Genomic DNA, 19,250 nt, shown 5'->3' with positions numbered 1-19,250 from the left:
AGGAACAGAACATTTTCCTTGTGTGCTGCTGTTTGAAGAGCAGCTCTGTGGGGAATCACTGCAGCATCATTACTGACCTTCAACACATTCTCTCAGCAGACTGATGCAACACATGTTTGTTCCACAAGTTCCTTTGAACAAACACAGCTCAACAGAAGAAAAGTTTTACTGAAGCTAATGATATCTGGGAAATAAAAACTTTTTGTTATTATTTTTTATCCTCATTGGTGGACATGTCCTATGACAAATTCCCCACTCTGAACAGAATCCATACACCACCGTTCAAAAGCATTTTTTTTTTATGAAGATAGCATGAAATGAATGATAAATCCAGTGTAGACATAGTTAATGTGGTAAATGACTATTGTAGCTGTAAACAGCTGATTTTTAATGGAATATCTCCATAGGGGTACAGAGGAACATTTCCAGCAACCATCACTGCTGTGTTCTAATGCTACATTGTGTTAGCTAATGGTGCTGAAAGGCTCACTGATGTAACATGTTTATGTAAATGATCAACTGAGGCCTCATGTTGTTGAATTTGAATTTATTTTTCTTAATAAATTTCAGGTTTTTCATGATGTTTTGTAAAAAGATAATTCCTTGAATGCGAACATTTTCAGAATGTACTTTATTGGACTAAAACAAAGGAAGAAATTGTGCTTGTGGTAATTTACATGTTATTATGTAATGATTTTACTGGTCCGGACCACTTCAGATCAAATTGGGCTGAATGTGGAACTAAATTAACTAAAATGAGTTTGACACCCCTGAATTAAAGGGTGCACAAACTGGAATAGTTTACCTCCAGCTATCACAAAAAGCTCCACTTTTGTCAGTTTACAGAGACGGTATAAGACATGACTGATGAACTATCAAACTGGAGGACATTTAACTATCAGAACTTTATGGGTAGCATGGTAGCACTGAGAGAGGTTTAACCCAGCCAGAACTCATTTACCATTGTAATTGTTTTACTTTACTGTTTTTATCCATCTGTAACTCCATACGTTTTTATTTTATGTTGGGGACAATGGGTGGAAACTCGCCCTGAGCTAAATCCGGCTTATTTACTGCAACCTTGAGTAAACTGATGAGATTGTACATTCATTAATATGCACTGTCCCGTCCAAATAATAAAGAATTGAAAATGAAATCACCACAAGCAAACTCTGAAACGCTTGTTAGTTTTCATGAAATGGTTTCAAACTAAAAGCTATTAAGAGGGCAAAGCAGTCACACAAACGAGCAAACAGTCTGATCTCCATGTGGACTAGCAGCTACCCAAAGAGCCTGAAGAGGATATTATTGTTGTTCATGTCAGTGAGCTTCATCAGCTGTTCTCCTCTGAGGATACGGCAACTTGTTTACCATTTAAAGGTCATCATCATCTCTAGCTTCTTGTAATTGTAGATTTGTTTAATGGCAGCTATAAGAAACTCTCTCAGATACCTGCCTAATAGATCCCTGATGCTGGATCTGTGCTCTCCATAACAAGCTGCCCCAGAGTGACTGACCTTTACAGTCGGAGCCTCAGGAGGCTGATGAGGCGGCTGCTCGCTCAGCGTCCTGCAGCAACACTCGCTTCCTGATCACACAGAGGATTAGTGAAAATGTCAGGATGTCCCGAAAGACACACAAAGTCTCCCTAAGAGTAAGTTTACTCAGACAGTGTTGTAGGAAGTGTGAGCTTGAAAATCAAAAGAGGGAAAAGTTAAAGCAAAATGCTGGCGATGTTGGTCAGAGCAAAATATTTTTAGATTACAGTTTTAGTCACAAAATGTACAGTACTACTCCAGTAATATCCAGTTGTGTTTTTATCGACAGTCCTTCTCACAGCAGACGTGAAAAATCTGAGAAAGAAACTGTAACATTTTCACTGTAGACCTCTAAAACAGCAGATCTGTAGCTGAGCAGACAGTCACTTCTGGGGCTGAACATCCACAGTGTTTGTGTCCTATTTGCTGTCTTATATTTAGTTAGTGAGCAGGCTTCATCCACTCCAAAACACCACCGGTCAAACGTTTGAGGTCACACAGACAATTCCATGTTCTCCATGGAAACTCACACTTTTATTCATGTGCTAACAAAACTGTACAAGGGTTTTCTAACCATCAATGAGCCTTTCAACACCATTAGCTAACACAATGTAGCATTAGAACACAGGAGTGATGGTTGCTGGAAATGTTCCTCTGTACCCCTATGGAGATATTCCATTAAAAATCAGCTGTTTACAGCTAGAATAGTCATTTACCACATTAACTATGTCTACACTTGATGCACCACTGTGAGTTCTTCTCTCTGGTAGGACGACTGCTTTAGCCACCAGAAGGTTCCATCATTGGTAGACTTTCATATACAAGGTGATACTTGGACTACTGTCCTCCATTTGTTCTTCTACCTGCACAGAAAAGTTCTGATCTTCACTCTCTCCGTTCACAACATCAGCAGTTGCTTTCTGGTCCATATGTTTGTACTGAACTGGGTAAAAAGGCTTTTGTTTATTCTGCACTTTTTGCCTGGAATATGTTGCAGAAAAACTGGAAATTAGCCATTAATCTCAGTGAGTGCTCTTAAATCCAAACTGTGAGTTCTTGAGGCCGATTCCACAACATGCACTTGGTTTTCATAACTTGCTTGTAAATTAGATTTTATTTAAATTTACAAGCTTTTAAAGTTTTTGTTTTTTGTTTGTTCTTTAATTATGCTTAAACTGTGTAATTTTATAACTGTGTTTAGTATTTGCTGCTGCCTATCTAGGTCAGAAATCTCTTGCAACAGAGGTTGTTAATCTTCTGATTGAATAAAGGTCAGATAAAAAAAGAATATATATATATATATATTTCTAAGTAACCCAAACTTTTGAACAGTGGTTTATGTTATTATTATTACTGTTGTTGTGTGAACTCCAGGTCTTAGGACAGACCTGATAAAGTTCTGTTCTCCCTTTGTTCATATTTTACATTACACAGACATGATCTGTTTTCTGAGGCCTCCATCTTAAAACTATTCTTTGAGTGGTTTGAAAACGTTCTTTTGTGTGACATAATGTGACAACATCCTTCAAACATTCTCTGGATGTTAAAACTGTCTGTCTCAGTTGACTTTAACTTCATAGGAACATTATTCGCAATAAAAACATGCCATAGAACATTCTCTGAACATTAGAATTTATATGTTTTCTCTAAAACACGATTAGAACTTGTTGGTCATTTTAGTCAATGTTGTGGGAACATTTTCTGCTTGCTGGGCAGAATGTCCAAGCACATGCAGATGGATTTTGTGGTCAGCATGTTTCTAAGGCTGTTCTGACCATCAGGGGTTTTTAAGATGGTGAAACAGGAAACATCCAGTGAAGCCCAGTGTCATGGAACTGTGTGAATGTGCAGCAGAATCATAATTTGTGGGGGAAAACTGGTTTTACATCTTATTTTGAGGCAAAGTTGTCAAACCTTTTAAGCATTTTTTTTTTATTTACCAGATTTGACTGGTGATTCTAGACATGCAAGTTTTATGTCCCTTTGACCTTTCAAATGCAGTTCTGACTGCCTCTTCATTCATTTAGGACGGGCCCTGAAGTAACAGTCAGGATAGCTTGCGGGGTGGTGACGCTACAAAAACCTTTCCAGTTGTACTCATGCTGCATTCATCAGTACTTACTAAAGACAACTACAGCATGTGCTGCAAGTAAAAACACAAAGAAAATGCTGTGGAGAGTGGAGTCACTGACAATGTAATCTCCTAAACTGTTGTAGAGGACTCAGTTCTACATTAAGTAACTGTTTAAGTCAATTACAGTAGAATCACTGTAAAAATACTGGCAACCGCATCTGCCCGCATTTTACTATCGTTTTACAAATAAATCTGTTACAGTGTACTGATAAAAACATGAACACGTGTAGGTGATCACCGTTTTAAAAGTTTAAAACTTTTGAACAATAGTGTCCATACATGTGCAGACATACAGTACACACACACACACACACACACACACACACACACACACACACACACACACACACACACACACACACACTCCTAATTCCTTGGAGAATCTTTGGACGGTGAGCCATATAAAGCCTGATGTAATATTCGTGTCGTAGTCTGGATGCATCAGCTAAGGTGAGCACTGTACAGTCATGTGACCTGAGATATGTAAAAGCAGAAATTGTTTGTGAAGTTTTAAAACAAACTGTTTTATGAGATCATTCTTGTTGTTTTAATGGCTTTAAGGTGTTCTGTGGTGTTTCAGGTTGTGTTTTATGGGGGTATTTTCTTGCTCTATGCTAAACGTGATTCTTTTTTTCTGTTACCAGACTTCTAATTCTTTCATTCAGATTTCCACACCACAATGTGGAGTCTGGATGAAGCGTTGTGTGATAGATAGCAGAAACAGCAAGACTGATTCAACAGTCTGAATTATGACGATATTTAAAACACCTATCATCTCATTTTATGAATATTGTCTTATCAAATGCAGTTATACATGCTGTCATTTTAAATCAGTAGCAACAGAAGTGACTGAGCTTATCTGTTCTGTTTGTTCTTACATATTAGCTGCTAAATTTTAAATAAATTTGAAATAACAAGACATTGATTTTTATCTTTCAGGCTGATGCCGTGATCCTGGTCCTGAGGTGAGAACTCCTTTGTCTTATTCTCAGAAAGATGTAAATGTTCACACTTTTTAGCACAACAATGGTAGGATTAAATATCTCAAACACAACCGTTCAAATGTCTCTCCTTATTATTGAAATAAAAGCAGTTATTTTTCAATGATGACACCATTAAATGAATGATAAATCCAGTATAGACATAGTTAATGTGGTAAATGACTATTCTAGCTGTAAACAGCTGATTTCTAATGGAATATCTCCATAGGGGTACAGAGGAACATTTCCAGCAACCATCACTCCTGTGTTCTAATGCTACATTGTGTTAGCTAATGCTGTTGAAAGGCTCATTGATGGTTAGAAAACCCTTGTGCAGTTATGTTAGCACATGGATAAAAGTGGGAGTTTTCCTGGAGAACATGACATTCTCCGGGTGACCCCAAACCTTTGAACGATAGTGTAAATATGGATAATTTATCGTGAAAAACTATCATGGTGCAGTTTCAAGTGTATAGCTAACCACATTTTAACACTTTAAACTGTGTAGTCATGCTCTCATGGAGTCTAATAGTGTGTGGTGTCAGACTGCAGTGTGAAACAGATTTTAAGTTTTTTTTTTTTTTTAATGTTTCTGCACATTACAACATACAGTTTTTAACATGTTTTTTCTGTGGTAGTTTTTCAGCCTGTAAGACATGAACGTGTCATCTGCCAATGTGACCGTGGTTATAGAGTACCGGGATTCCTTCTCCAAAGCTGTAGTCAAGAATGTGATCGTTGTGGTCCTCGGCATCTCCATCAACTACATCAATGCTGCGCTCATTCAAACCTTTCGCAAGCACCAGGTCTGACACTCCTTTATTTGCATGAGATGACTCTACCTACAGTCACTCCTAAAGTTGCTGGAAACAAATGTGAAAACTATTAATTCTATTTTGTTTAAATATGAATACATTTAGTTTATGTTTTACCCATTTGAAAGTTTCCATTTGAGCACTGAAATGAGAAAATATGGGATTCTCCTGGATGATATAACAGGTTTTTTTTTCAAATAAAATATAGTGGGGTTTTTTTCAGATTCTTCATACTGCCTCTAAGGGCCTTCACAGTGACTTGGTGGTTAGCACCGTCATCTTGCAGCTAGAAGATCCCCAGTTCACGTCCCAGCCTCCCTGGGATATTTCTGTATGGAGGTTAAATGTTCTCCCTGCCAGGTTTTCTCCAGGTTCTCCAAAGAGACTTTGATTAAGATGAAGTTGATCACTCTCATTATGAAAGTCATAAACTCTGATTTCATTGACCTCCATTTCCCAAAACAAAGAAATACACAGTAGAACTGATGATAATTATATAAAAACATAACTAATTCTGCGAACAAACAATAAACTACAACGACATGACAACAACAGACAGTGAATAAATGCAGATAAAGTAATGAACTGTGATCATCACTGGAAGCAGTTGGTAGAAAAAGTGATGAATTCAGAAATACTTTGTAATTGGAAAAGAAATTGTAATTTGTAAATTCACTCATTTAGCAGATGGAATGTGATACTAGCGTAGCCTTTGTAGTAGTGAGAGAGAGGCTGCTGTGATGATCTGATGGATGCGTTGTTTCAGGAACGCAGAGACAAGGAGGAACATTGGCAGGTTTGCATTGCAAAAGTATGCTAAAGTAAAAACACTAAGAGTCAAAGCTCAGAGTTATCAAGGAAATATTCGTGCTGTTGTAATTCTTAAATAATTTGTAAGTCCAGTTGCATTCTTCTAAGAGTCAATTTTCCTATGGTCCTTTGTTTCAAGCCCAGTTACAAACCCAAGTTGAATTTTTCTAAAAGTCCAAGTTACATTCTTCATAAAGGAAAACTAAACGAAACTAAAAAAAAAAAAAAAACCAAAAAACAAACAAACTCAAACTGAGACTGAGTTGCATTCAAATGAATTTCCTCTATATACAAAGTTTTTGGAGCCAAATTCAAATCAGCATCTAACCGATCATGGATGTGTTCCTCTCATGGGACGGTGTTGGGCTTTACTGTCCAGGAGAGGTCAGAGGCCAAATAAAAATGTACTCTTAGTTCATTTCTTAAATGTAGAATTCCAGTTGTTCAATATTTATGATGATCACAGATCTGAAATAACACCAAATAAATGATTAAAATGACACCAAACACAACACATGTATCTCATATGGCTCCTGAGATAATAATAAAATGTGTAAACATAAGAATAAACTTACAAATTGTAGAGTTTAGGCAACATTGAAGTGAACTTATAACATGTTTAATCATACAAGCATATGCATTCAGTAATAAGAAAAAGAGGACATAGGCAGCAAATATTCATCATCATCATCATCATCATGCATTTTACGTCCGTTGGACCCCTTCCAGGGTGTTGGACGGTCTTCTGGCATCTCGCAGTCTCTTTCTCCAATCATCCCTGTTATCTGCCATGTCCATAGAGAGATTCCAGGCACGCAGATCCTCCTTGATGGTCCCTTTCCATGACTTTGTAGGCCTTCCTCTAGGTTTGCTCCCCTCTGCTTGAAGCAGCTGACATTTATTTATCCAGGATGTACTTCTATGAACATGCCCTGTTCAATGTATGGGATGCCAAGCCTTTCATACAATGTATCCATGCTAATCTGATCTTCCACTTTCACTCCGCAAATCCACCTCACCATTGTTCTGTCATTGCGGTCCAGCCGTACACTGTCCTCTTTTCTTGATGGCCAGCATTCGCTTGAGTACAGTAGTACACTCCTTACGCAGGCAGAATAGATACTTTCTCGTGTCTGAAGTGAGACAGTTCTGTTGGTGAGGATGGGGAGGAGTTCTCTAAACTTACCCCATGCAGTTCTGCATCTGGAGGTAATGCTGATTGCGCATCCTCCAGTGGCACAGACTGTGTCTCCTAAGTAGCAGAAGCTGCCTACCGTGTCAAGCTGTTGGTCATCCACAGACACATGTTGAAGAGGTCGTCCATCTATAGGCCTAGCTATTCCAAGGCAGCGAGAGCATCTATAAGTTGGATCACCCTGGAGTCTTCCTCTGATGCCACTGCAGGAGTTGTGGATCCAGTGCATGCATCCCTGGCAGTGGATGGCGCTTCTCCCAACGCCTTTCCTGCACTTCACTAATGTTGACCATCCCTCTAATCAGCTTCTCTAAGACTCTCTCCAGAATCTTCATCACTTGGTCCAGCAACTTCAAGCCCCAGTAGTTGCCCCTCTCAAGTGCATCACCTTTGCCTTTGTAGCAATTCACCACATAGCTCGTGTCCCAGTCCGTTGGAATACAACCTTCACTGATGACTCTGTTGAGTAGCTTGGTGAGGTAGGAAATGCAGTTGTCACCTGAGGCCTTCAGCATCTCGGCTGTGATGCTCGATGGTCCAGCTGCTTTACCACTCTTTGAACTCTTCACAGCCTCCTTAACCATCTTCTTGGTGATCTGTATTGCAGGTCCGGCGAGAGGGTCAGCCACCGACAACTGCTCTGAGTCCCAGGGGAACTCTATGTTCAACAATCTCTGATAATTTTCTTGCCATGCTACTTTCTTGACTTCATCGTCTAGAGCCATTTCACCGCAGTCATTCCTCACACACTTGTCCCCGATGACAACTTGGTTTTGATGCCTCATTTGCTTATCAATGCAGAAGATGTTGTCCTTTCCATCAAGCACATTTTTGTAGTTCCAGCTCCTCTGCTTAGCTTAGCTTGTCTCTTAGCCACAACGTAGGTCTCTTTCCCATATCCATTCTGCTTTCAAGCTTTCCAGCACCTTCTGTTTTCCTTCACAGCTGTGCTAACCTCATCATTCCACCACCAGGTCTGTTTCCTTGGTGGTCCCTTCTTTGTCCAGCCACATACCTTCTCTGTGGTGCTAAGGAGGCTTGACTTTAGCTTCAGCCAGATTTCTTCAACTGTTCCTTGGGGGCTAGCAGCTTGTAAGGCTGTCTCTATCTCGCAGGTAAACTTAGACCTATGCTCCTGGTCTCTAAGCTTCCATGTGCATATCTTGGGAATGTACTGCCTGCGCTGTGGTGGGGAAAACTTCAGTGAGGTGTCACAGACAAGGAGTCTGTGTTGCAATACACATTCCTCCTCGTTAATGGCCTTGACATTCTTGGTTAGCTTGAGGTCCCCCCTTCTCAACAAGATGTAATCAATCTGGCTGCTGTATCCACCTGACTGATATGTGATGAGCTGCTGCTCTGGTTTCCTGAAGAATGAGTTGCCAACAACCAGGACATGGGCAATCGCAAACTCCAACATACGCTCTCCCTCCTGATTACGTTGCCCATGGCCATTTCCTCCATGTACTCCCTCAAAGCCGTCAGGGTTGCAGCAAATGTGACCATTGAAGTCTCCACGGATGTATAGCTTTTCTTGTGCATTAATTCTGGACACCACACTGAGCAGCTTGTTGTAAAAGTCATCTTTTACACTGCTATCAAGTCCCACCTGTGGGGCATGTACTGATATGATGTTAAGAACAAGTCTGTCGATACAGATCTTCATCACAAGGATCCTGTCTGATACTCGAGAGATGTCGAACACCTTGTCTATCCACTTTACTGCGAGGAAGATCACAACTCCACCAATCCCATCCTGGTTTCCCATCCAGTACAGCTTGTACCTCGAGCTCCGACCTGTTATCATTCTCAGAGTAAAAAGTCTCTCTGTGTCTTTTCTGGCTGTGGTCTGTGACAGAGAGAGGAGAGGGTGTTGTGCTTGTGTATCATGTGTGTGCATCTTCCACAAACACCTCAGATTGGATGTGTTCTTCTTCCATGCTGGTCCTTATCAGCCTGGTATCAAAGACTTAGTCCAGATCGTCATTCAGATGATGGTGCATTTCTTTAATGTTCTGATTTAAACTGTTCTATTCACTCCTGTGTATAAAGTTCTGTGTGTTAGGTTAGGAGATCAGAAGATCAGAATGCCAGTCCTGCAGAGGTTTTCCTCACAGTTGACACTTTATGACTCTTATCAGATTCTGGTGGAGGTAGGAGACATCCTGTTGTCTCCAAAGGTATCGTGAGTGGTCCTTTAGTAGTAAACATCCGATCAGCAGATATTCTATTTGGAGGTGAATTTTAGGTTAGCTGTCTCCTGAAATGGTGTCTTACCAAGTTTACAGCTTTGGGAGAGGGTCTTTGGATATTTGTGTGTTGCTCTGGAATGTTCTGCTCCTCAGTACGCTCCATAATCTATCCACCAGCCGTGTCATCATTGTCATGGAAAGGAGGCCAGTGGACTGAAAAATTATCAATAATTCTCAGACTGTTGTGCATAATTTCCTGTTTTGTTAGATTCCAGATATTATCTAGTAAAATCACACAAAAAATATGAATTTACACACTGATCACACTGAAAAGAGAAACAGGCTAAAACTGTAAATAATGTCCAAACCAAAAATCTGTTATGTGCTTTTAATATGTGTGGTCATAGACTCAAGAATCAAGAATCAAAGTGTTTATTGTCATGTACACAGTATGGAAACATGTTTCCCTGTACAATGAAATTCTTACTCTGCTGTCCACCTAATGCCTAATGTGTAAGAATAAATTTAAAAGAATATAAATAGAAATTTAAATTTAAAATAGAACAAATAACACAAGTGTAAAATTTAAAATATAAAAATACAATACAATACAAATGCAAATATGGCAGTACAGTATTGTGCTGCTGGTGTAAACTCCGGTCAGCAGTTTAGGAGTCTGATGGCAGTGGGAAAGAAAGAGTTCTTAAACCTAGTGGTCCTGCATTTGATACTCCTGTACCTCCGGCCTGAGGGTAGAAGTGTGAACAGGCCGTGCTAGGGGTGGGTGGGATCCCTTCGGATGGAGGCAGCTCTACTGTTGCTCTGCAGAGAGGGCAGTGGAGTCCCGGTGATCTTCTCAGCAGTCTACATCACTCTCTGCATGCGTTTGCGGTCCATAGCAGTAGTGCTGCCATACCACACGGTGATGCAGCTGGTCAAGATGCTCTCAACGATGCAGCTGTAGAAGTTGCTGAGGATCTTAGGTGACATGCCGAATTTCCTCAGCCTCCTCAGGAAGTACAGCCGCTGTTGCGCCTTCTTAACAAGCTGTGTGGAGTTGAGTGTCCAGGTTAGGTCCTCACTGATGTGGACGCCCACATATTTAAAGCTCTCCACTTCAAGCTCCTGGATGTACAGTGAATGCTGAGGTCTCCTCTCCTTCCTCATGTCCACTATCATCTCCTTCATCTATAGCTTACATACAACGCATACAGTATTTAAATCGACAAAGAAAAATCTTCATTCTACAGATATTTTCCATTTATTTAAAGAAACATTTTGCATATTGAGGACTGAGAAGAATTTACTTCTAAAAGGGTTATTTTATGAAATTTTCTTGTTTTGTTAAATTATGGATAACATCTCTTTCCACAATTTCTGAATTTTTTTTCTGTCAGACTTTTTCAAGAATTGCTTTTAACAATGTAAAGAGGCTTTTCTTAATTCTTAATCATTGGTAATAAAGCTTGAAGAAAAGAGTTTCATGTTGATCCAAACTACTGAAGTTCTTCAACTGTCTGCAGAACTTTCTTTGAAAGATTAACGTGGCTTTTACCTTTAGAAACTTAGAAATAGCTCATTTCATTTCACAAAGGTGTTACAGAGTTCCTAACTTACAACACATGTTTGGGTTATTATTCAACATAATCATTTGTAACAAACCAGTGAATGCACTTCCCTCCCTTGTCTTTCTTTCCACCCTCGAGATCTTCTACATGAATCCACGGTACATCCTTTTCATCCACCTGGTGATCAACGATATGATCCAGGTGACGCTGACCGTCCTACTGTTCCTCATCAGCTACACCCTCTACAAAATACACATCTCTGTCTGCTGCTCCATCATCCTGATAGCGCTCTTCACCACTGAGAACACCCCTCTGAATCTGGCCTGCATGGCCGTGGAGTGCTACGTCGCCATCTGCATCCCCCTTCGCCACAGTCAGATCTGCACCGTCAAAAGAGTGCTAATGTTGATTGGTTTAATTTGGGCGACCACCGTCTTGTCCGTCCTTCCTGATCTTTTCGTCACTGTGGCCACAGAGCCCCTGGAGTACTTCAGTTCCTACGTGTTCTGCCTCAGGGAAACTGCCTTTCCAAATCCCCACCTCACCAAGAAGAGGGACATTACATATGTTGTGTATCTGGTCATGGTTTGGTTTGTTATATTTTACACATACTTCAAAATTGTGTTCACCGCAAAATCAGCAAGCGGGGATGCTAAGAAAGCCCGAAACACAATCCTCCTCCATGGCTTTCAGGTGTTATTGTGTATGACAGCTTATACAATACCCTTTGTGTTAACAGCCGTGCAGCAATGGTTCCCAAAGAATTTTTCAGATGTCTTATTTGCTTTTTATATCACTGTCCAGGTACTGCCACGATCAATCAGTCCGATCATCTACGGCATAAGAGACAAAACTTATAGGAAGTACCTGAAAAGGCACATGTTCTGCAGAGTAAGGTCACATCGCTTTTGACATTTTAAGCTAGGTATCTTTTTTGCCTCACATCTAAAAAAATTTCTCTCCTTTTATTTGGACAGAAATTCTGGCAAATATCAAGTTTAACTAATAATCCGTGAAGGTCAGGGCTGGGTTTAGATTCCAACACTTACAATAATGTGTTCGTGGCACTTTTCAGTGCATAAGAAGCAATTATTAAAGGTTTCATTCGGTAAACATTCATTAAAAAATATGTTTAATATAAAATGATAAAGTATGAAGAAGTTCTTTGCTGCTTTTCCTGTACTCTCCTGCAACTAAGTCTCCCCAAGCTTTGCCAGTCTGAGTTTTATCTAGTTTGTAGGTGGAGCCTTTCAGAATGAGCAGCTTTCTCAGTCCACCAGGTTTATTTACTTGCTAGAAATACTTCTGCTAACTCCATAATGTTTCAGGTCTGAACAAAGCACATAAATTCTTCTGTTATCAGCTGCAACAATTGCACATTTGGAAGTGGTGTTTAACTTGCATATGTATATCTGGATCCTTTTAGGTCCAACAAAGAGACGTCCAGGAATGCATAAATGCAAACACTCTCTTCACTTTGCTTTTCTTTTGCTCTGAAAATGCACCAGCACACAAGGCCATAATGCAGGGGATCAGAGAGTTAAAACAAAAAAAACGGTGCTACAATATTCACATTTACTCCAAAACACGTACGAAACATTCTGTGATCGCTTACCCCATAGCTCTTAAAACATACTCTCCTCATACTCATGCTGACAACATTTCACACATTCATGTCCTGGCAGTGGTGCTCAGCACAGTCACCTCACAGCTAGAAGATCCCTGCTTATGTCCTGGCATTCCTGGGATCTTCCTACATGGAGTCTCCATGTTCTCCTGTACATGTGTGGCTTTTCTCCAGGTTCTCCAGCTTCCTCCCACAGTCCAAAAACTATGGCGTCAAATTTGGGTCAAAAGTCGCGCGCGCGCGAGATAGTGTCGCGCGCGCGCGAGATAGTGTCGCGCGCGCGGGGGGTGAGTTCTTGCTGTTGCAGACAGCTAATCATAGGGAGGTTGTGGCGAGCACTGGTATCCGCCCACAAAGGGTCAAAAGTCTTCTCCCCGCACGCGTAAATCAGAGCTCCATGGATAATTACGGCACCATACACGGACGAGTAGCAATGTCTCCACACGCGTAAGAGGCTCCTCGTGCACAGAGACATTGCCACGCGTGCGCAGAATGTTTTTTGCACCCGTGGAGACTTTTTCCGCTCGCGCAGGGTACGAGTTTCGCGCGCGCGAGAGAGTGTTGCGTGACTTTTGACCCAAATTTGACGCCATAAAAAACATGCTGAGGTTAACTGATTATTCTAAATTGTCTGTAGGTGTAAATGTAAGTGTGATTGTTTATCTCTATGTGTAGCCCTGTGACAGACTGTTACCTGTCCAGGTATCCCCTGCCTTCATCCTCAGTCAGCTGGAATAGATTGCAGCCCCCCATGACTCTGAGGGTTAAGTGGTGTATAGATGATGGATGGATGGATGTATGGATGGATGGATAGATGGATGTATGGATGGATAGATGGATGTATGGATGGATGTATGCTCCAGGATAAGGAACACCTGTGAAGCAAAAACCATTTCAGGTTCTACCTCATGAAGCTCACACCTCCACAATGGTGAAAAAAGCCCAGCAGAGGATGTTCTTCCTGAAGACGCTGAAGCAGGCTGGTCTGGCCCCACAATTGCTCAGAACTTCTACAGAAGCACCATGGAGAGCATCCTCTGCCAGGGCTGCACAGTACAGTACAGTTCCTGCAAAGTAAAAGACAGACAGGATCTGTCCCGGGTGGTAAAGATGGCACAGAGGATCGTGGGAGCTGAGCTCCTGCACCTGGACTCTGTGCACACTAAGCGCATGCAGAGAAGAGCACAGACCATCTGTATGGATGTCAGCCACCCAGGACACTCCCTGTTTGTCTCCCTGCCATCAGGGAGGAGGCACCGGGGCATCAGAACACAGACTACCAGGCTGAGGAACAGCTTCTTCCCCAGAGCTGCTACCGTAAAATTTTCTGTTTTACATTCCCGCTTTGTACACTCTTGGCCGTCTCTCAAGGATTATTTATTGTCAATGCTTTCCTGCAATGAAAAGTATTATACATACATACATACATATCTATATCTATATCTAAATATATATATATATATATATATATATATATATATATATATATATATATTGACTAGATTATTTTGAATGCACTTATCAAACACTGCGAAGTCCCCCTACACCGCCCGGCCCACCACCACAAGTAAATTCTCAACCTAGGGGAAACACTGTATATATATATATATATATATATATATATCAAAGGAGTCAAAGCAAAGGGCTACTTTGAAGAACCATTAAATCAGAAGGCGTACTTTTGACAAGTAGTGTATATCAGATGATAAGTATAACAGCTTACAATACACACACACTCACACACACACACACACACACACACACACACACGTTTGTTTTTCTATACCGGTGGGGACTTACCATTGACTCCCATTCATATCTAACTCCTAACCCTTACCCTAACCCTAACCTTAACCATCACCAAATCAATGCCTAACCCTAAACAAACGTTTTTGCACTTTTACATTTTTTATTAACAACAACATGGCCAAGAAAACGGTGTTGCCACCCGTGGGGACCTCATTTTAAGTCCCCACCTTTATAGCAAATAGTCAGGTCAAAGTCCCCACCGGTATAGCAGAAACAAGTACACACACACACACACACACACACACACACACTGTGTTTTCCTATCCTTGTGGGGACTTACCATTGACTCCCATTCATATCTAACCCCTAACCCTAACCCTAACCTTAACCCAGACCAAAACAATGCGTAACCCTAAAGAAACGTTTTTGCACTTTAACTTTTTCTGTTTACTGTTTCCCCCCGTGGGGACCTCATTTTAGGTCCCCACCGTTAGACAAGTCCCCACCTATATAACAATAGTCAGGTTGAAGTCCCCACCGGTATAGATAAACACATACTCTCTCTCACACACACACACACGCGCACACACACACACTCACACAGACACATGTGTGTGTCTTGCTATCATTGTGGGGACCTACCATTGACTCCCATTCATATCTAACCCCTAACCCTAACCTTAACCAACACCAAAACAATCGCTAACCCTAAAGAAACGTTTTTTCACTTTCACTTTTTTCAGTAACAACAACATGGCCAAGAAAACACTGTTTAAACTTGTGGGGACCGAAATGAGGTCCCCACAAGTGACATAGTTTTCGGTTTTCCTACCGTTGTGGGGACATTTGGTCCCCACAATATAGCAAAAACATGGGCAGGCACACACACACAGAGAGAGAGCGAGAGAGAGAGAGAGAGAGAGATAGATAATATGCAGTTATTAGTGTAAAGTGTAATGTTTTCAGATTTTTAGTTCCTGTTCAGAGTTCATGTGTATTAAGAACCTTTATGAAAACCGTCCCCATTTCATACAGTTGTTGAACTTTGCTTTTTAATATAGATTTTGAGCATGTACAAAAACAAAAGCAGAAAAGTACAACTAGAAGCTCTTTTCTCCACTTACTAACTCACAACCAAAAACGTAAGTCAGTTAACATTTTATACAATATGCATCATTCTGTCAAACACAGTGTCCTGTTAAAATTACTTTTAATTTAGTAGTTTTGCATCAAAATCCTCATAAGCGTCATATTGAAGTTACCCACAGTTGTTCAAAAATGATGAATAGGAAAATGACTGTGTTTTTTTGTTTCCTGAAGTTAAACAACACATAGCTCTTCTGTCAGGGCCTCCTCCTCCCCCCATCCTACCTGGCATCCCAAAACCCCTTTTCCCACCTATCTCCCCCTTTTTCTCCCTCTCTCTGCTCCTCTCTCCCTTTCTCCTGCTCCCTTCTCTCCTCAGCGCTACACGGAGTGGAGTGCAGCCACTCGGCTGCCTCCATTCAGATTAGCCGCCTCCCCGGAGTCTGGACAGCTGCATCTCATTCCACTGATGACAACAACCACAATAAAGACCGGCTGAACCTTCCACACCCTGCCAGATTGTTGAACTCGACTTACCAGTCAGTCGCTCTGTAACCTCTCATGCTCTCTACTTGTAAACTGTGTACTAACTAGACCCTCCAGAAAAATGAGATTATGCGATCGCATGAATTCCCGCATTAATCACCAAAATGCCGCTGATTATGCGGGGGTCAATTATTTCCCAAAAGGCCGCATAATTCCCACAAAACAGTGCATAATTCCCGCAAGAATTTCACATTTCCACGAAAAAAAAGAGAAATATGCGGGTCCCGCTTGATTTCACAATTTCCGCATAAAATGAGAAAACTATAACCGATATAAGTGGAGCTGTGAGTGAGTTTTTATGACGCCCGGCCTGACGTCATCAGTTCACGCATTCACACACACACTAGAAGCACCAGCTGATGCGGAGCGCGGCGCCAGTGTTGCCAACTTAGCGACTTTCTCGCTAAATCTAGCGACGTTTCAAAGCGTCCTAGCGACTTTTTTTGTCAAAAGCGACTAGCCACAAATCCAGCGACTTTTTCGGCCGTTTTGGAGACTGACAGGAAAACTCGGATCATTCTGCAGTTACTGTCCTCAACAAGCAGCAGGTGCTGCTGTGAGCTTCTCCCCCTCCCAAAGCACAGGCTGTCAGTCCAGTAACCCTGCAGCAGTCCCAGTGTCTGATTAGAGGAGACCCACATCACTCTGTGGCCAGACGGCAGGTGAATCGCGCATATTTTTGCATATTTCACAACAATTCGCATACTTTGCAACTTTCCGCAATTTCCCCGCATAAAATGTCATAAAAAACCTGCATATTTATTGGCATAATCAAGGATTTTAGCCCGCATAATCAAGGATTTTTGCCTGCGTTTTTCTGGAGGGTCTAACTAACGTACTTATCCCTACTGCCTCACCTACACACGTGGACAAAATTGTTGGTACCCCTCAGTTAAAGAAGGAAAAACCCACAATTCTCACTGAAACTCACAAAAGTAACAATAAATAAAAATTTATTGAAAATTACATCATCAAAAACAGCCATTACTTTTGAATTGTTGATTAACATAATTATTTAAAAAAACAAACTAATGAAACAGGCCTGGACAAAAATGATGGTACCTCTATAAAAGATTGAAAACTATTTGACCAGAGTGACATGATTAACTCAGGTGTGTCATTTAATTGACATCACAGGTGTTTCCAAACTCATAATCAGTCAGTCTGCCTATTTAAAGGGAGACAAGTAGTCACCCTGCTGTTTGGTGAAAAGGTGTGTACCACACTGAACATGGACAACAGAAAGCGAAGGAGAGAATTGTCCCAGGACATCCGAAAAAAAATGATAGACAAACATCTTAAAGGTAAAGGCTATAAGACCATCTCTAAACAGCTTGAAGTTCCTGTGACAACAGTGGCTCATATTATTCAGAAGTTCAAGACCCACGGGACAGTAGCCAACCTCCCTGGACGTGGCCGCAAGAGGAAAATTGATGACAAATTGAAGAGACGGATCGTTGGAATTGTATCCAAAGAGCCCAGAGCAACCTCCAAAGAAATTAAAGGTGAACTCCAAGGCCAAGGTACATCAGTGTCAGATCGCACCATTCGTCGTCGTTTGAGCCAAAGTGGACTTCATGGGAGACGACCAAGGAGGACACCACTGCTGAAAAAAACTCATAAAAAAGCAAGACTGGAATTTGCAAAAATGCATGTTGACAAGCCACAAAGCTTCTGGGAGAATGTCCTTTGGACAGATGAGACCAAACTGGAGCTTTTTTGGTAAGGCACATCAACTCTATGTTCATAGACTCAAAAACCAAGCATACGAAGAAAAGAACACTGTCCCTACGGTGAAACATGGAGGAGGCTCAGTAATGTTTTGGGGCTGCTTTGCTGCATCTGGCACAGGGTGTCTTGAAAGTGTGCAAGGTACGATGAAATCTGAAGACTATCAAGGCATTCTGGAGAGAAATGTGCTGCCGAGTGTCAGAAAGCTTGGTCTCAGTCGCAGGTCATGGGTCTTCCAACAGGACAACGATCCAAAACACACAGCCAAAAACAGCCAAGAATGGCTGAGAGAAAAGCGTTGGACTATTCTAAAGTGGCCTTCTATGAGCCCAGATCTGAATCCCATTGAACATATGTGGAAGGAGCTGAAACATGCCATTTGGAGAAGACACCCATCAAACCTGAGACAACTGGAGCTGTTTGCTCATGAGGAGTGGGCCAAAATACCTGTTGACAGCTGCAGAACGCTCATTGACAAATACAGAAATCGTTTAATTGCAGTGATTGCCTCAAAAGGTTGTGCATCAAAATATTAAGTTATGGGTACCATCATTTTTGTCCAGCCCTATTTCATTAGTTTGTTTTTTAAATAATTATGTTAATCAACAATTCAAAAGTGATGGCTGATTTTGATTATTTAATTTTCAATAAATTTTTATTTATTGTTACTTTTGTGAGTTTCAAGTGATTTCAGTGAGAATTGTGGGTTTTTCCTTCTTTAACTGAGGGGTACCAACAATTTTGTCCACGTGTGTAGATCCAGCTGTCCGGACTCCCTCCCGGCGTGTTCTTTCCCGACTCCCCTCCTGGAACCCTCCCGGCACCAAGTCTCCCCCTCCGGACCCCCAACTCGGCTTCCCCTCCTGAACTCCTGGATCCCCTCCTGCCGTGTTCCCCCCCAGATTCCCTCCTGGACCCCTCCTGGCACCAAGCCTCCTCTCCTGGATCCCCTGGTCAACTCCCCCACCTGCGTCCCCAGACTCATCTGTCAACCCCGGCTCCGCTTCGTTTCCTTGCCCCCACCGGCTCCTGTCCCTCCTGCGGCTTCCCTCCTAAACGTCTCCCCCGAGGCTTCGGAACCGTCAGCCATCTCTCGGGCTGCCTGCCACCTCGGCCCTGCCGATCGTCAGCGTCTGACGTCTCCACACCTCTGACGTCCGTTTCCCCACCGGCTCCTCGTCCTCCACCTGCCTCCGGCCACCAGGGATCAGTCCATCACCAGCCGCCGCATTCTGGTTCCCCCCAGAACCAAACCGCGACCACCGATCCCCAGCCCTGA

The 19,250-nt window shown here is 41.8% G+C and overlaps 1 protein-coding gene across 1 annotated transcript; it reads left to right on the top strand.

Annotated features, from left to right (window-relative positions):
• Positions 1 to 5,308: 5,308 nt before the first annotated feature.
• LOC127534175 (odorant receptor 131-2-like) lies at positions 5,309 to 12,566 on the top strand. The gene is made up of 3 exons (XM_051948719.1): positions 5,309 to 5,458; positions 11,371 to 12,123; positions 12,561 to 12,566. Exons 1-3 carry the CDS (start codon positions 5,309 to 5,311, stop codon positions 12,564 to 12,566), a joined length of 909 nt encoding a protein of 302 aa, XP_051804679.1.
• The last annotated feature ends 6,684 nt before the right edge of the window (positions 12,567 to 19,250 follow it).

The sequence above is a fragment of the Acanthochromis polyacanthus genome, chromosome 5 (assembly GCF_021347895.1).
Source record: "Acanthochromis polyacanthus isolate Apoly-LR-REF ecotype Palm Island chromosome 5, KAUST_Apoly_ChrSc, whole genome shotgun sequence".
Lineage (NCBI taxonomy): Eukaryota > Metazoa > Chordata > Actinopteri > Pomacentridae > Acanthochromis > Acanthochromis polyacanthus.
Note: the sequence above shows the minus strand (reverse complement) of the source record. Positions and strands in the feature narration are given on the sequence as shown.

Coding starts and splice junctions, on each gene's coding strand:
- LOC127534175 (XM_051948719.1), top strand. CDS start 5,309: ATGAACGTGTCATCTGCCAATGTGACCGTGGTTATAGAGTACCGGGAT. Junction 5,459..11,370: donor AAACCTTTCGCAAGCACCAG/GTCTGACACTCC, acceptor TCCACCCTCGAG/ATCTTCTACATGAATCCACG.